General features: G+C 41.7%; 1 protein-coding gene across 6 annotated transcripts in view; it reads left to right on the top strand.

The window, feature by feature from the left end:
- Nucleotides 1-674: 674 nt before the first annotated feature.
- The window catches only part of LOC308198052 (nuclear pore complex protein Nup153-like), a 32,927-nt gene continuing 20,865 nt past the window's right edge, over nucleotides 675-12,736 (top strand). For 4 of the 6 annotated variants that reach the window (XM_080599593.1, XM_080599595.1, XM_080599596.1 and 1 more), the window contains exons 1-7: nucleotides 675-3,025; nucleotides 5,152-5,400; nucleotides 6,604-6,743; nucleotides 6,826-6,951; nucleotides 9,133-9,243; nucleotides 9,381-9,419; nucleotides 9,519-9,572. In XM_080599593.1, coding sequence (XP_080455719.1) covers nucleotides 2,830-3,025; nucleotides 5,152-5,400; nucleotides 6,604-6,743; nucleotides 6,826-6,951; nucleotides 9,133-9,243; nucleotides 9,381-9,419; nucleotides 9,519-9,572 — 915 coding nt within the window. In that variant the 5' untranslated portion in view covers nucleotides 675-2,829. Of the gene's footprint in view, nucleotides 3,026-5,151; nucleotides 5,401-6,603; nucleotides 6,744-6,825; nucleotides 6,952-9,132; nucleotides 9,244-9,380; nucleotides 9,420-9,496; nucleotides 12,156-12,736 lie in introns of those variants that run through there. The other 2 variants (XM_080599598.1, XM_080599597.1) reach the window with 2 other exon arrangements.

Below are 12,736 nucleotides of genomic sequence, written 5' to 3' on the forward strand. Positions count from 1 at the left end.
CAACATTTTTATTCCCACGAGGGGCAGGGCAGGCCCCGCGGCGCGTGGCGGCGGGGGGCGGGGGGGCCCCGTGACGGCACCGAACGCGGGGGGGGGGGCGGTATGGCCTCGGGCGGCGCGACCGGTAGCGGCGCGACCGGCAGCGGCATGGCCGGCGGTGGCAGGGCCGGTGGCGGCGGGGCGCCGGGCGGCAGCCCAGGAGCCCGATCAGGAGGAGGAGGAGCAGGAGGAGGAGGAGGAGGAGGAGGAGGAGGAGGAGGAGGAGGAGCGGCCGGCGGCAAGGTGAAGAGGCGGCGCCACCGTTTGGGCGCCGCGAAGCCCCCCTGTGCCAGGAGCAAGCGGGTGAGGAGCGGCCCCCCCACAGCGGGCCCTTCCCCCTCAGCCCACCAGTTACCCCCTTACTTACCCCCTTACCTTACCCGCCCCTTTATCCCCTTAGTTACCCCCTACCCACCTCCTTACCCCCTTAGTTACCCCCTCGACCGCTTAGTTACCCCCTTAGTTACCCCCTCAACGGCTTAGTTACCCCCTTAGTTACCCCCTCAGCCCCTTCCTAACCCCCTCAGTTACCCCCTCAGCCCCTTCCTAACCCCCTCAGTTACCCCCTCAGCCCCTTACTTACCCCCTTACCCCTCTACCCAGCCCATTACCCCCCTCCTCCCCCTCCCCTTCACCCCCAGCCCGCTGCCCTCAGGACCCCCAGTGCCACCCCCAGGGCTTTCCCCGCTCCCTGCACCCCTCCTCAGCCCATCATCAATTCTCTGAACGTTACCTGCCAGGCTTTGCTTCTCGTTTGTGCTGTAGGGTACAGCAGGTTGACGGTGAAAGCGGTCCGTCAATTCGGGGTGTGAAAATCCCCGTGCTGGAGGGGGGACGCGCCGAGATCCCTCCCAGCAGCTCTTTGCTAAGAAATGTCAGGACGCCCAGAGAGATGCTCTGGAGATGCCCTCTGCACATGTTTGTTCAGCCAAAACCTCTCCGCTATTAAATGAGCAACGTAGCTGAGGGGATTGATTATCATATGCAAAACCAAGGGAGCGCTACGCATGGATAGCTGCTCAATTAGGTTTTTATCACTTGCAGAAATGCCAAGTCCCTTATACCACATATTGACAATCAATCTTGTCCATCTAAAGCTGGCCTGGAAGGGCAATGCAAACATTCCCCACGCTTACAGAGCAACCGTTGAAACCTCTGGCTTGAACAGTGCATTAATGTTGAAAGTGCCATAGCTTGCGTGTGCCGACACTGTGTAGCTAACTGATAAACCTTACACGTGGATTAAAAATAATCAGTGGAGATGGTTTTCTAACTTTTCCATTGTCTGTTATCTCTGCGTGTTTTCCAGTAGGTTTATTTAAAGAGTGTGCCAGAGCAAACACGTGCGTGGGGATATCTGGGGGATTCTGCACAGAGAATGGCTGCTGCACATCCAGCGCAGATCAAATTAACAGTAACTTATCGGGGAAGAATTTTAATGATTTGATAAATAGACAAACTGATAGGTGTTACATGTGTGCATTTATTATAGCAGTTAGCTTTGTAACCAGACGAATCGTGCAAATGTTCATAACGTAAAAGGACGAGCTTTGAGCAGATAGCTTGCTTAGAGCATTTGTCAATTAATTTCAGTTTATCTTCAATATCATGTCCACTCTGCAGAAGGTTCTGTGGCTTAATGTTAATTGTCTCTCAGTGATGCAGTTGGGGAGGCACGAAAGCGACCGATGCGATTTTGTGAGGTTATACCTCTGGTTCTGATCCCTACCCCGCTGTTTTTCTCATCCTTCCCCCTACAACTTTAGTCGATAAGTCGATTCTTAGAAATACTTAAATAGATGTGTTTTGTGTGCTTGTGATCGTAATTACAGCCCACCAAACCCTCTGTCTCTTACCATTAAGCTCTGAAGGTGCCTGGGCACTGTAGACAGTATAGTTAGCAGCTTCAAAGTTCCTGGGAACTAGTCCTGGATCTAATTTACCTTTTTTTTTTCCCCCTGCCTGCAGGAGGGATGATTAGCAGGATGCCTAGCTCATGATTGTCAGCTTTCTGGATATTAATTTTTATTATTAATTTTTATTATTAATTATATTCATTTATATTAATTTATCTTTTATTTAACCGTAGTTCCTGGGGCTTTCGGTCAGGTGGGAATTCTCCGATCGTACCCGATGTATGCCGCAGAGTCAGTCTTCTACAAAATACAGCAACAGCTTTAGAAGGCTCTTGCAAGAGGAGGTGCTGGTGCTATAGCTATAGCTGTGTTTCTTCCAGGACATCTTCTGGGTTAGCCTGACTGTTGAGAGCAGAACTGTTTTTTGTGCGTATAGTCACTGCAATTCAGCATTACTAAAATTGAAAATATTTAGATTCACTGATTTTAATGGGTAGTATGGTCCTGACTGTCGCAGTAGATAATTGCTGAACTTCTGGTTTAGTTGGTTTTCACGGGAGGGTGCGAAGAGGAAGAGTCCTGGAACAAGTCTGTAGGTCAGGAGCTGTTCAGGCGTAGAGTTTCCTGATAGCCTTGCAGATTGACGACCTGCTGGTGAATTTTGGCAGAGGTTTCAAAACTTTGAACCTTGCCAAGGTCACTTGGAAGTGCAGAAAGTGATAGGTAGTTGTAAATCAATCTTAGGTGAATTTTAGGTTTACCAGAAGTGTAGCGATCCTATGCCAGGGATCAACCTCGTCGTCGTCTTCTGAATATTTGCTGTATAATATCTGTCTTCAAGGTCCGTGGAAGGTGGTATCGCAGCATATGCTGTTGACTGCGTTTCTGTAATTAAACAAGTGTTTTTTCTTTCAAGCAGGGAATAATTAGCAGAATGACAGAAACGGTGAAAAATATTGTACCGGCCTGGCTGCAGAAGTATTTCAATAAGCGTGAGGAGGAGTGTGTAGACAGAAATGAATCTGCAAACCAGGAGGAGACTCCGGTAAACTATCACCACGATTATTCAGATGAAGATACCATAATCGATGAGAGATTCACGCCTGAACCAGCAGGAATTAGTAGACGAGGTATGTGAAAAATCATTTGGAATTCTGGCCATCTGTATTTATTCACAGATTTCTAGTTTTGAATCTGAATTTCAAAAGGAAATTGGAATGAGGGTTTTGACAGAATGAAAAAAAAACAAAAAAAGTCAAAACAACTGTTTGTGAAACCGTCTTAGCTTTAAACTGTATACACAGTTACGAAGCATACATCTTATGCTCTTGGAAGGCATCAGTTAACTTTAGGTACTCTATTAGCCAGGTGCTAAATGCTGAAAATAAGTCATTTGCAAGTGTGCTGGGTTGCATTTTCCATCTTTTAAAAGATATGGAATGAAAATCTGTCTAATTGCCTAAGGCAATTAAAAAAATTAATTTGTTTTGCAGTCTTCGAAACAAAAGACTAGATGCTAGAATGGCAGAGGAAAATTCCGTCTCGTGTCCCGACTTTGTTTGTTTTGTTTTGTTTTTTTTTTTTGTTTTGGGCTTTGATCAATTTAGTAAAGTTCCTCGTTAACTTGATGGTGAACTGGGGAACTTGTGCACGGATGTGGTTTATGAGATTATTATCCTTAAAATATTCAATAACTTTAAGGTCTACGCGGGGGGAGGGGGTGTCTTTGAGAAGGTATTTGGACCGTTGGCAACGAGGTTTGCAACTCCTTTACCTCATGAAAGATTAATTTGTCTTATATCCAGTGCCTCTCACTGTTCCTGTAGTCCTGTTGTATAAATTCGCATCTATTCTTATTTGAGTTTCTCTTAAATTAGCTGTTTTGGGGAAGTCAGCTTTTAATAAGTAAAGAAGTTTTGTCTGAGCGTGCGTAGGTAACCATAGATAATGTGGAAAGTCAGTTGCTTCTGTTGTTGGCAGAATCAAAAAATAAGGAGGAAATATCTTTGCCTCCAATCTCATCTAATTGTAAACAAGGAGATTGATGGCTTTCTGTGTAGCTGTAGCTTGGGAATGAGTTTGGAGAAAAGAATAGAGAAGGTCTTCGTGACTGAGGAACACATGTTGGCTTTCCTATGTAACTGCGTGAAAGGAGCTTTCAGTAAGAACAGCTGCACTGCAAGCTTGCTAACTCCAGGAGATCAGGAGCAGGTGGACACCCTGGAACCTTTTGCAGCTTATGTTGCTGTCCGTGGGTGTCGCTTACTATGCTTAAGAATAAGATTTTTTTTTTTAATTATTACTACATTTTGAAACCAATGTGTTTCTTCAGTTCTGAGGTATCAGTGTGCTGGAGCCTATATTGGGTGGCCTTCCGCCTGAAGAACTTTCTGTATCTCAAATGGTGCTGTCCTAAAAATCTGCTCATGGTTTGGAGAGCTAATTAGTGGTACTGCAGTGGTTATGAAGATTGAACTAACTAGTTTAAGCTTCAGTTCAAGTATCAAGAGGATAGTGGCTCAAAGTCATTTGAATTGCCCAGATTCCTGGGAGAGACAGTAGGCTTTCATCAGGCAAAATACCCATGAATAGTTCCATTCATTTAGCAAGATAGACTTCAAGGCCACCTATTCCAGGCCACTAGCATTGTTTGCAGACCCTTTGCTTCAAGAGGGAAAAATGCTCGTCTGGTTACTTGGGTCAACATCCTTGTCCCTTGGGTCAAAATCCCAATAGTTAATGGGTAGGAGATGATGTTTTGCCTCTAACGTGAGCTGATATGGAAGAACTTGGGAAAAAAGTACTGCAAACGTTCATTTTCATGTTGTGTATTCAGATTAATGTAACCTTTGTTCCAATATTATGGAAGCTGCAGTGTTATCTGTAATTTACCGTGTAATCTCAAATTTTGTAAAGCTTATTGCAAGCTGTACATGGGAGAAGGAGTATATATGTTTGATTTAGTGAACGGCCAAGTCAGCGTTAGAGCATTTGAGCACGGGGTCAGAATGTGGTGTTGTAAAACCTCATAGTTAACTACTTCTGGATGCAACATTAATACTGTGTATCGCAAGCAGTGTTGTTGTTGTAGCCAGACAGTTAGATGCAACCGTATCTGGGTGAGGAAGAAGTTAAATTTGGCTTCTCTCTTTTTGCGCTTAGAACTTGGCAATAGCATGGCTGTCGATAGGAAACAGGTTTTGGCTTCTGTGAGCTTGTCTATAGCAAAGCTAATTATCTCCCTGTTCTTGTCTAGAACCATCCACAAGTAGATCAGCACTGAACTTCCCAGTTGTGTTAACAAGGCCCTCTCTTCATCGGAGCCGTCTGAATTATACCATGCTGGATTCTCCTGTCCCACCTTGTCAGCCCTCGACATCTTCTGTATTTGGCATTGGCAGTCCTAGGCTGTCCTTGATAAAAGAAATAGAAGATTCTACCTCTCAACAAGACGATGATAACATCTCAACAACCAGTGATTCCTCCTCTAGAGCATCTGATGAAGGTGATTTTTGTGTTCTCTGTTTAATTGACTTTTTTTTTAATGTGAAGTACCTTGCGTTCTTTAATATTCCACATCACCTTAGTAAATAAAATAGGTGAATGTCAACTTTGGATGCGAGAATTAAATTGAATTTTTAGTGTTTTAGAAGTATATAATCCTATCACCTTTTTAATAGAAGCGTGCTTTGGAATACGTTTATGATACCCTGATGTTAGAAAGAGTCAATGCTGAAATATACACATTCAGCTAGGTTATATGTAAATTTTGAACTGGGACGGTAGGAAATCAGGCTGACTTGCCGTAGCTTGACAACTAGGCTGATTGTCTAGAAGGAAGAGTGACTCAGAATATCTAACAGACAGCTGGTTAAATGTGAATAAGTGCAGGTGACAAATAGGAACACGAGATGTTTTCCTGTGTTTCAGCAAGAGAAGATAAAGAAACTACTCTGTCATAAGCTATAGGCTGTTTTTTGACCTTTCTTGGTAGAAGGCTTCAGCTGTCAATACTTTCATGTCTTTTGCCAAATTCATTGAGGAAAGCACACCATTTTAAAATAAAAAATAAGCATCGTGTCGATGTAGGTTGGTACGTAGGTCTTCTCGCTGAAAGGGCGAACAGCAGGTTTGCAGCTTTTTCTAGTCCCCCATATAGACAGGGACTGACGTGTGCTCAGCAGGTTTTCCAGAGAACTTTTGTACAGCTGAGAGTAGAGTTGCTGGGCTTTAGCAATATAACCTGAGTGCACTAGAACTTTCTGGTGTGTCTTCGTAAAACATACATGGGCAGAAGATCGTTAACTCTTAGAGCAGCCTTTGGGGAATCTTCCAGGTTTAAAACCTGTGCGATTATGATCTGTGCTGGCCTCCAGCCTTTTACCAACACAGAAAAAAGCTTTGTCCGTACAAATGCACTGATGTTTATGCGGTCCTCTTTTATCTTAGCCTGAAGGAAAAAAATATCTGCATTGGAAGCACAGTATTAACTTGGTAAGATTGCTGAAAACTACTTGCAGCTCTGTGAACAGTTTTCAAGTTTGTAGGTGATACTTGGTGTTCAGTCTGTACGTGAAGTTGATCTATTTAAAGAAGCTGAAGTCATGCTTATTTTTCTGTATTGAAGAACTTGAATTAGTGTGATCTTTATTGTTAAAGTTCTGTACGTACGAGAGGCATTTACATCTAGCATACGTCATTTTGGCAGATGTTGCAGTTTTAAAAAATACTTCATCGTCACTGCTCTGGCCCACACAAGATGAAAGAACTCATTCCCTCTCGCAGCATTCTGCAGCTAGCTCTAAGAAACCTGCATTCAGTTTATTTGTTTTTGGAGGACTGTGTCCTGTAAGTACTGCACAGTATTTCTTTTAATCAGTTTGAATGTGTACCTGCTTTTCTATCCACTTCTCATACTGTGTTTCCGTAGGTACGTGGAAGCACGTCTGTTTTTAAGCAAAACCAGCTTGGGTTTTCTCCATTTTACCCCGGAAAGACGGCCTATGCCGGTGGTGCAGCTGTAAGATCAAGGCAGCCAAAGACGGAACCTTATCAGGTATGAGAAAAGTAGTGTAGTGGGAAATAGTGATGGAAATAAAAAAAGCAGCACTGCCAAAGGAGCTTTGAGCAGGGAGCTGAATATGTGGTAACAGTTGCTCTTCTGCCCTCTTGGTCTACAAAAATAGACGTCTGAGATTGATTTCTGTTTAAATTCTTTAATGACAGTTTTTACCACAGGTAATACTTGTCAGAAAGAACAAGAATGACAGTTTGGGCTAGTTGTTGGTAGTTGGGGTTTCCTCTGTTGTTAGGTCTTTCAAAAAATTCCATTTAAGTGCCATTGTCTGCCTCTGACTACATTACGTTAAAATAACTTGATGCAAAAAAGCCAATGACAGCATAACTTTGAAAACTTGTGTTTATGGTAGCAAAAGCTACAGTAGATAAACCTGGCTAATATTTATCTGTGGATCTTCTTTTCCAAGCATGCCTACATTCATGCTATGGATATGTTGTATAAACCTGCAGTCTTTGAAAATATCTAAAATCAACTTTGCTGATCCTTTGTTCTTCTGGTACACAGAGGCATGCAGGACTAAATGCAGTCCCAAGATAAGCAGTAACATGCTTTCTGTTTTGAACGATTCATATAGTTCTTGGAGAGAGTTATTTGCCCCCAAGAGTTCTTGGAAATAGCAAATAAAAACTGCTGACAACTCTGATTAGCTAGAGCTGAATCGAAAAGGAAAGTCAAATCAGGTTTGGTAGGAATGTATTTAAATGAAAGTGACTTTTATCGATAAATCAAAAGGAATTTGAAGAAAATGAAAACGCGGGTTTGCTGGCTCTGTTCTGACAGTCCATTTGTGCAACGGAAAAAGGGCAGTACAAGTACCTCACTTACGGGAAACCTTGAAACCTTGTGGTGCAAAGCTGGGAACCCTCTTTGGTCGGCTATTTTTGTTTTTTACAATATTACTGCATTATGGTAAAAAGAGGAACCAAAATACTAGGCTTTTAAAGGAGAGAGTAGCTTGCTTCTTGCTGCTTGCTGTGAATGACAGCAAGGTACTAGAGAGTCCAGCGAAGGGCCACCAAGAAGATCAAGGGACTGGGAGCACCTCTCCTCTGAGGAGAGGCAGGGACTGCTGGGCCTGTTTAGCATGGAGGAGAGGAGGTTTGGGGGGATCTTATTGGTGTATATAAATACCTGAATGGATGGTGCAAAGAGCATAGAGAGCCATTGTGTTTTCAGCGGTGCCCAGTGCCAGGTCAAGAGGCAACAGGCACAAACTGAAACGTGAGGCTCTGTCTGAGCATCAGGAAATGCTTTTGCACTGTGCGGGTGATGGAGCCCTGGCACGGGTTGCCCAGAGAGGCTGTGGAGTCTCCCTCTTTGGAGGTCTTCAAGAGCTGACTTGACATGGTCCTGGGCAACCTGCTCGGGGTGGCCCTGCTCGAGCGGGGGGGTAGACCAGGCGATCTCTAGAGGTCATTTCCAACCTTAACCATTCTGTGGTTCTGTGAGTCTCACTTGTGTTTTTACATGCTGCGTGGTCTGCTTCCTGTCTTCACATCGTGTGATAAGCACAGTGTGGTTATATGAGGGGTTTAACCTGGGAAGAAAAAAAGTCACACCAAAGGAAGTTTTCGACTGATATTTGAAGTTGGGTGGTGCAAATAAACAGTTTACTTTTTCAGTGTAATGTTTAGATCTGTTACAGTTTAAATCAGATCTTTATCTTTTAAGACAAAGATTTGCAGCCAACTTTAATCTTGGGGGAAGGGAGGAAGCAAGAGAGAAGTAAAACTAGTTCCTGGTTATGATTGTATACACTGATTTTAAGATGGTACACTTAGACCATCGTGAAACTCTGAGGTCTGTGTTGTTACTGAAAATGCTTTCTGTACCACAAGCCTTTTCTTGAGTTCTGTTTCCCTGATTACTGCTTCGGAGGCCTTAGCAGTCCTAGCATCATCCGTCTTGACCTTTTACAAGTACGGAGTTCTTTTATTGCTCGTGCAACAAGCACGTGCAAGATGCACTGAGGCCCAAGGTAAACTTCATTAAACTCCGAATGTATTCTCTTCTTTATGGCTTGAACTCCCAGTGACTGCATTTTTCTCTGTCATCAGAATATATTGATTGTATCATCAGTGTAGCCTTGGGACGTAAAATACATGCCTCTTTAGCTCAGAATTGACCATTGTAACACTTAAAATGCTAATTTTTCAGGCACAAAGGAGAGCAAAAGCTAGACAAGAAACTGTGTGGTCCCGCGCTACGTTAAGTACCTCAGCACGGCGCATCTTGGAGGCAATGGAGAAGCTGTCAAGCCCTTTGTTGGTAAATAGCACTTCTTTTAATCTGTTTTTGCTTCATGTGTTTATAAAACTTAGTAAATGTGCCATCAAAGGATAAAGATAAAACTATTCTTCCTTACGTTGTGGCCGGTTTAATTTATTGCGCTGTTTTTTCAACAGGATGCTAAAAGAATGGCATCTGTTTTGCTGCTGTGTTGTGTAAGTTGACCATGAACCCCCACATTTTTGTTGCAGGGAACCCTCTCTCTCAGGAGAAAAAAATTGCCCTCTAATAGTTATGCTTTGTTTTTTCCTCAGCCTCCGGACATAGATAAACCGGATATTACTGACTTCCAGTCCAAACGAAGAAAGGTAAGAACCAATAATGTCTTTAGCTGAGGTAGATAACTTTTTCAATGCTTTATCACTATTAGAAAAATTTTCTCAAACCTCAGTGACAACATAGACATCAAATCAAGTTAATATTGGCATGTATCCACAGTAGATGATGGGCTGTGAAGATTACTCAGGTTAAGAATTATGTTATCTTTGTAAGTTGAGAGCACCAACTCTAGAACACACCAAGTCGTTTTATCTTGTCCCCCAACTTGGGGTGAAGCTGCATATTAAAATTCCTGTTGAGGCAAGTTTGCTCTTGAAGAAATGATCACAAATAGAAAAATACTGACTGAGTGGTCATATAGACTTTGTACAGACTTCCGTGTTCATTCGGGCACAGAAAACTAGTTTTTGTGCTTTTTATCACCATTCAAAGTAAAGAGGAGGAAAATTGTTAATTTCCGACGCTATAAATCTTACGCTCCTAAATTCCTATTTGGAGGTAGCACAGAACTGGTGAGAATGCTGTGGTAAAGCATGATTTCCTTTCATTTTCTTTAAAAAATGAAAACTAGTCATCTTTTTTTGATGACTTTAGTTAGGGGTATCATTAAATTGCAAAACTGTACCAGGCACAATAGCTCTTGGTGTATTAAATGCCTAACTGGGGGAATTAATATTTTTCATTTTTACCTTTAAAACCAGCGATGAACCATCGTTGGAGTCTGATAAATTTTCCATAAAATTAAATGGGCATCTCTTTCTGCGAAAACATCTGTGTTTCCAGTATCAGTCTGAGTGTACAAATGACCACTTGTTAAGTGTATGGGCTTCTTAGGCTGGAAATCAAAGTGGACAGTAATACTGGTTGCTTATTGCTTTTAACTCTTTCAATCTCTGTATTGTTTAGCCAGCACAATCTCCATTTGGTAAAGTTCTAAAATGAATGTAGCAGCAACTGCTTAGTTTTTAGGGGGGTAGAGGTTTTTTTTTTTCTTTTTCTTTTCCGACGCTATAAATCTTACGCTCCTAAATTCCTATTTGGAGGTAGCACAGAACTGGTGATAATGGTGTGGTAAAGCATGATTTCCTTTCATTTTCTTTAAAAAATGAAAACTAGTCATCTTTTTTTGACGACTTTAGTTAGGGGTATCCTTGGGCTTATTAAATTACAAAACCCTTAAATGACCACTTGAAGATCAGGTGACTGAAGGAAATAACAAGATGTGCAAACTTTTCATCTTCTGTTCTAATGAGCAAAGGGACAGTGTCTCAAGAAGTTTCTGTGCTAATTCCTTGATTGGATGGATGTATAATTAAGTTTACAATCACTTCAGAGTTTACAAACATCTCAGATTTCCTGGACCATCTTTTCACCATCTGCCAAATTACAAGGGCATGGAGAAGTGAAGTATATCATAAATATTATCCAAATAACTAAAACCAAATCTGGTGTGAATTCTCAGTTATATTATAGCAATACACCTGTGATAAGGCATTAAGAAAGATCTGCCAGATTTGCAACAGAGAGCCTGAAATTGTCAGCCACTAAATGAATGTTGCACGCAGCTGTCAGTGGGTGAAAGGAGATAGATTGTCTATTCATAATACTAGAATTCATAATGGTGGCGGGAGAAGGGTAGCCCGTGATGAGAAGCAATTATTTGCTGAGGAGACGATCGTGTGTTTTCCTGCTAAAGTGAACATGCGGTTGACGGAACACTTGTGCACTCGGGCTAAACTTCTGCAGTGGGTAGCAGTGATGTGGTATTTTTCTTATTTCAAGGAACTGTACCAGGCAGAATAGCTCTTGGTGTATTGAATGCCTAACTGGGGGAATTAATATTTTTCTTTTTTACCTTTAAAACCAGCAATGAACCATCGTTCACTCGAAGTAGATTTGTGAACTTACATAAAACATGTCTTATTCAAGGTTTCAAACTGAATGTAATATTTTTTAGAAAGATGTATTTTTATATACTTTAGAGAGAGTGTGAATTCTATTACTAAGAGCTGGGAGATACTGTGAAATTAAAGCTGCAGCGTAAACAAAAATTTCCTGTTGGTATTGATTTGAACAATAGCATGCTTCCTAAGACTGTATTTTCTGATCCTTAAGACCGCAGGCGGAGCCATCGGTAAATCTTGTAGCCTTTAGGGTTTGTTTTCTGTCTGACAGTTCAGTTAAGTCAGTTTTGCAGAACACGCAGTGGTCTGTGTTAAAAATTAACTCTGGTCTGTGAAAATGCTTTGAAAAGGGAAGTCAAACCCACTACTTGAAGTGCATCTAATGTACATGTAAAGCATTGGATCATATTTTAATGAATGAGATTATTGTAAGACTGACAAGTTGGTTTTTTTGAGTGTGTTCTATTGTTTGTGTAACTTTGAAGGGGGAAAATGTAGGGGATGTGAAGCCCAGAAGCCTGTATAATTAGTTGCTTAACACTTCAAATGTTAAATTAATGAATTAAGCTACTAAAAAAAAAAAAATCACAGTGTGGGCAGAGGAAAAGATAGGAGCATATTCTAGGAACATGGGTTATTTTAATTATGGTAGCATGAATTATTTTGTCTATGAAGCTAACTGCCAAATTTTGAAATGGAATTCAGTCAGACTTTGGCTACTTATATATAGCTTTATGGATTTCGTTACTGGTTTTCTGGTGATTTCCCTCTACAAGTTGAACGGTCTTCAGAATTTTCAAATTGTATTCATTGAGTGCCAAGACCGATGGGGGGAGGTTTATAGTTCTGTAATTTGTTTTCATCAATAAATATTGGAATTAATTTGGGTGGACGTAAGGATAAATTGATTGCTGTTTCCCTTTCAAAGCTGGAATCCCAGAATGCATTCCAGCCTCCACCTGTTAAGAGACTTGTGACACCAACGGTAAACCGTCAACCGATGCGTTATACGCGGTATTCTGAACCATCACCGACTTCAACTACTCAGTCCAGCAAAATTTGCCAGAGAGTAGACACAAAGTACCAAGTGAGTACATTTTTGAGTCCTTATGTGCCTGTTTTTTTTTTCCAGTCTTGGAATGTTTCTCAAACCAATTGTTATCCTATCTTTGCAAAAAGTACTGATAGTATGTTTGAGGCGAGCTTTAAGGCAGTGGGAACCATTGTGAAATAGATTGAGCTTTTATGGATTTAATTCTGTTTTTGGAACACTCAGTGTCTTGTGGTTG

The sequence above is a fragment of the Anser brachyrhynchus genome (genome assembly GCF_964034855.1).
Source record: "Anser brachyrhynchus genome assembly, chromosome: 7".
Classification (NCBI taxonomy): domain Eukaryota; kingdom Metazoa; phylum Chordata; class Aves; order Anseriformes; family Anatidae; genus Anser; species Anser brachyrhynchus.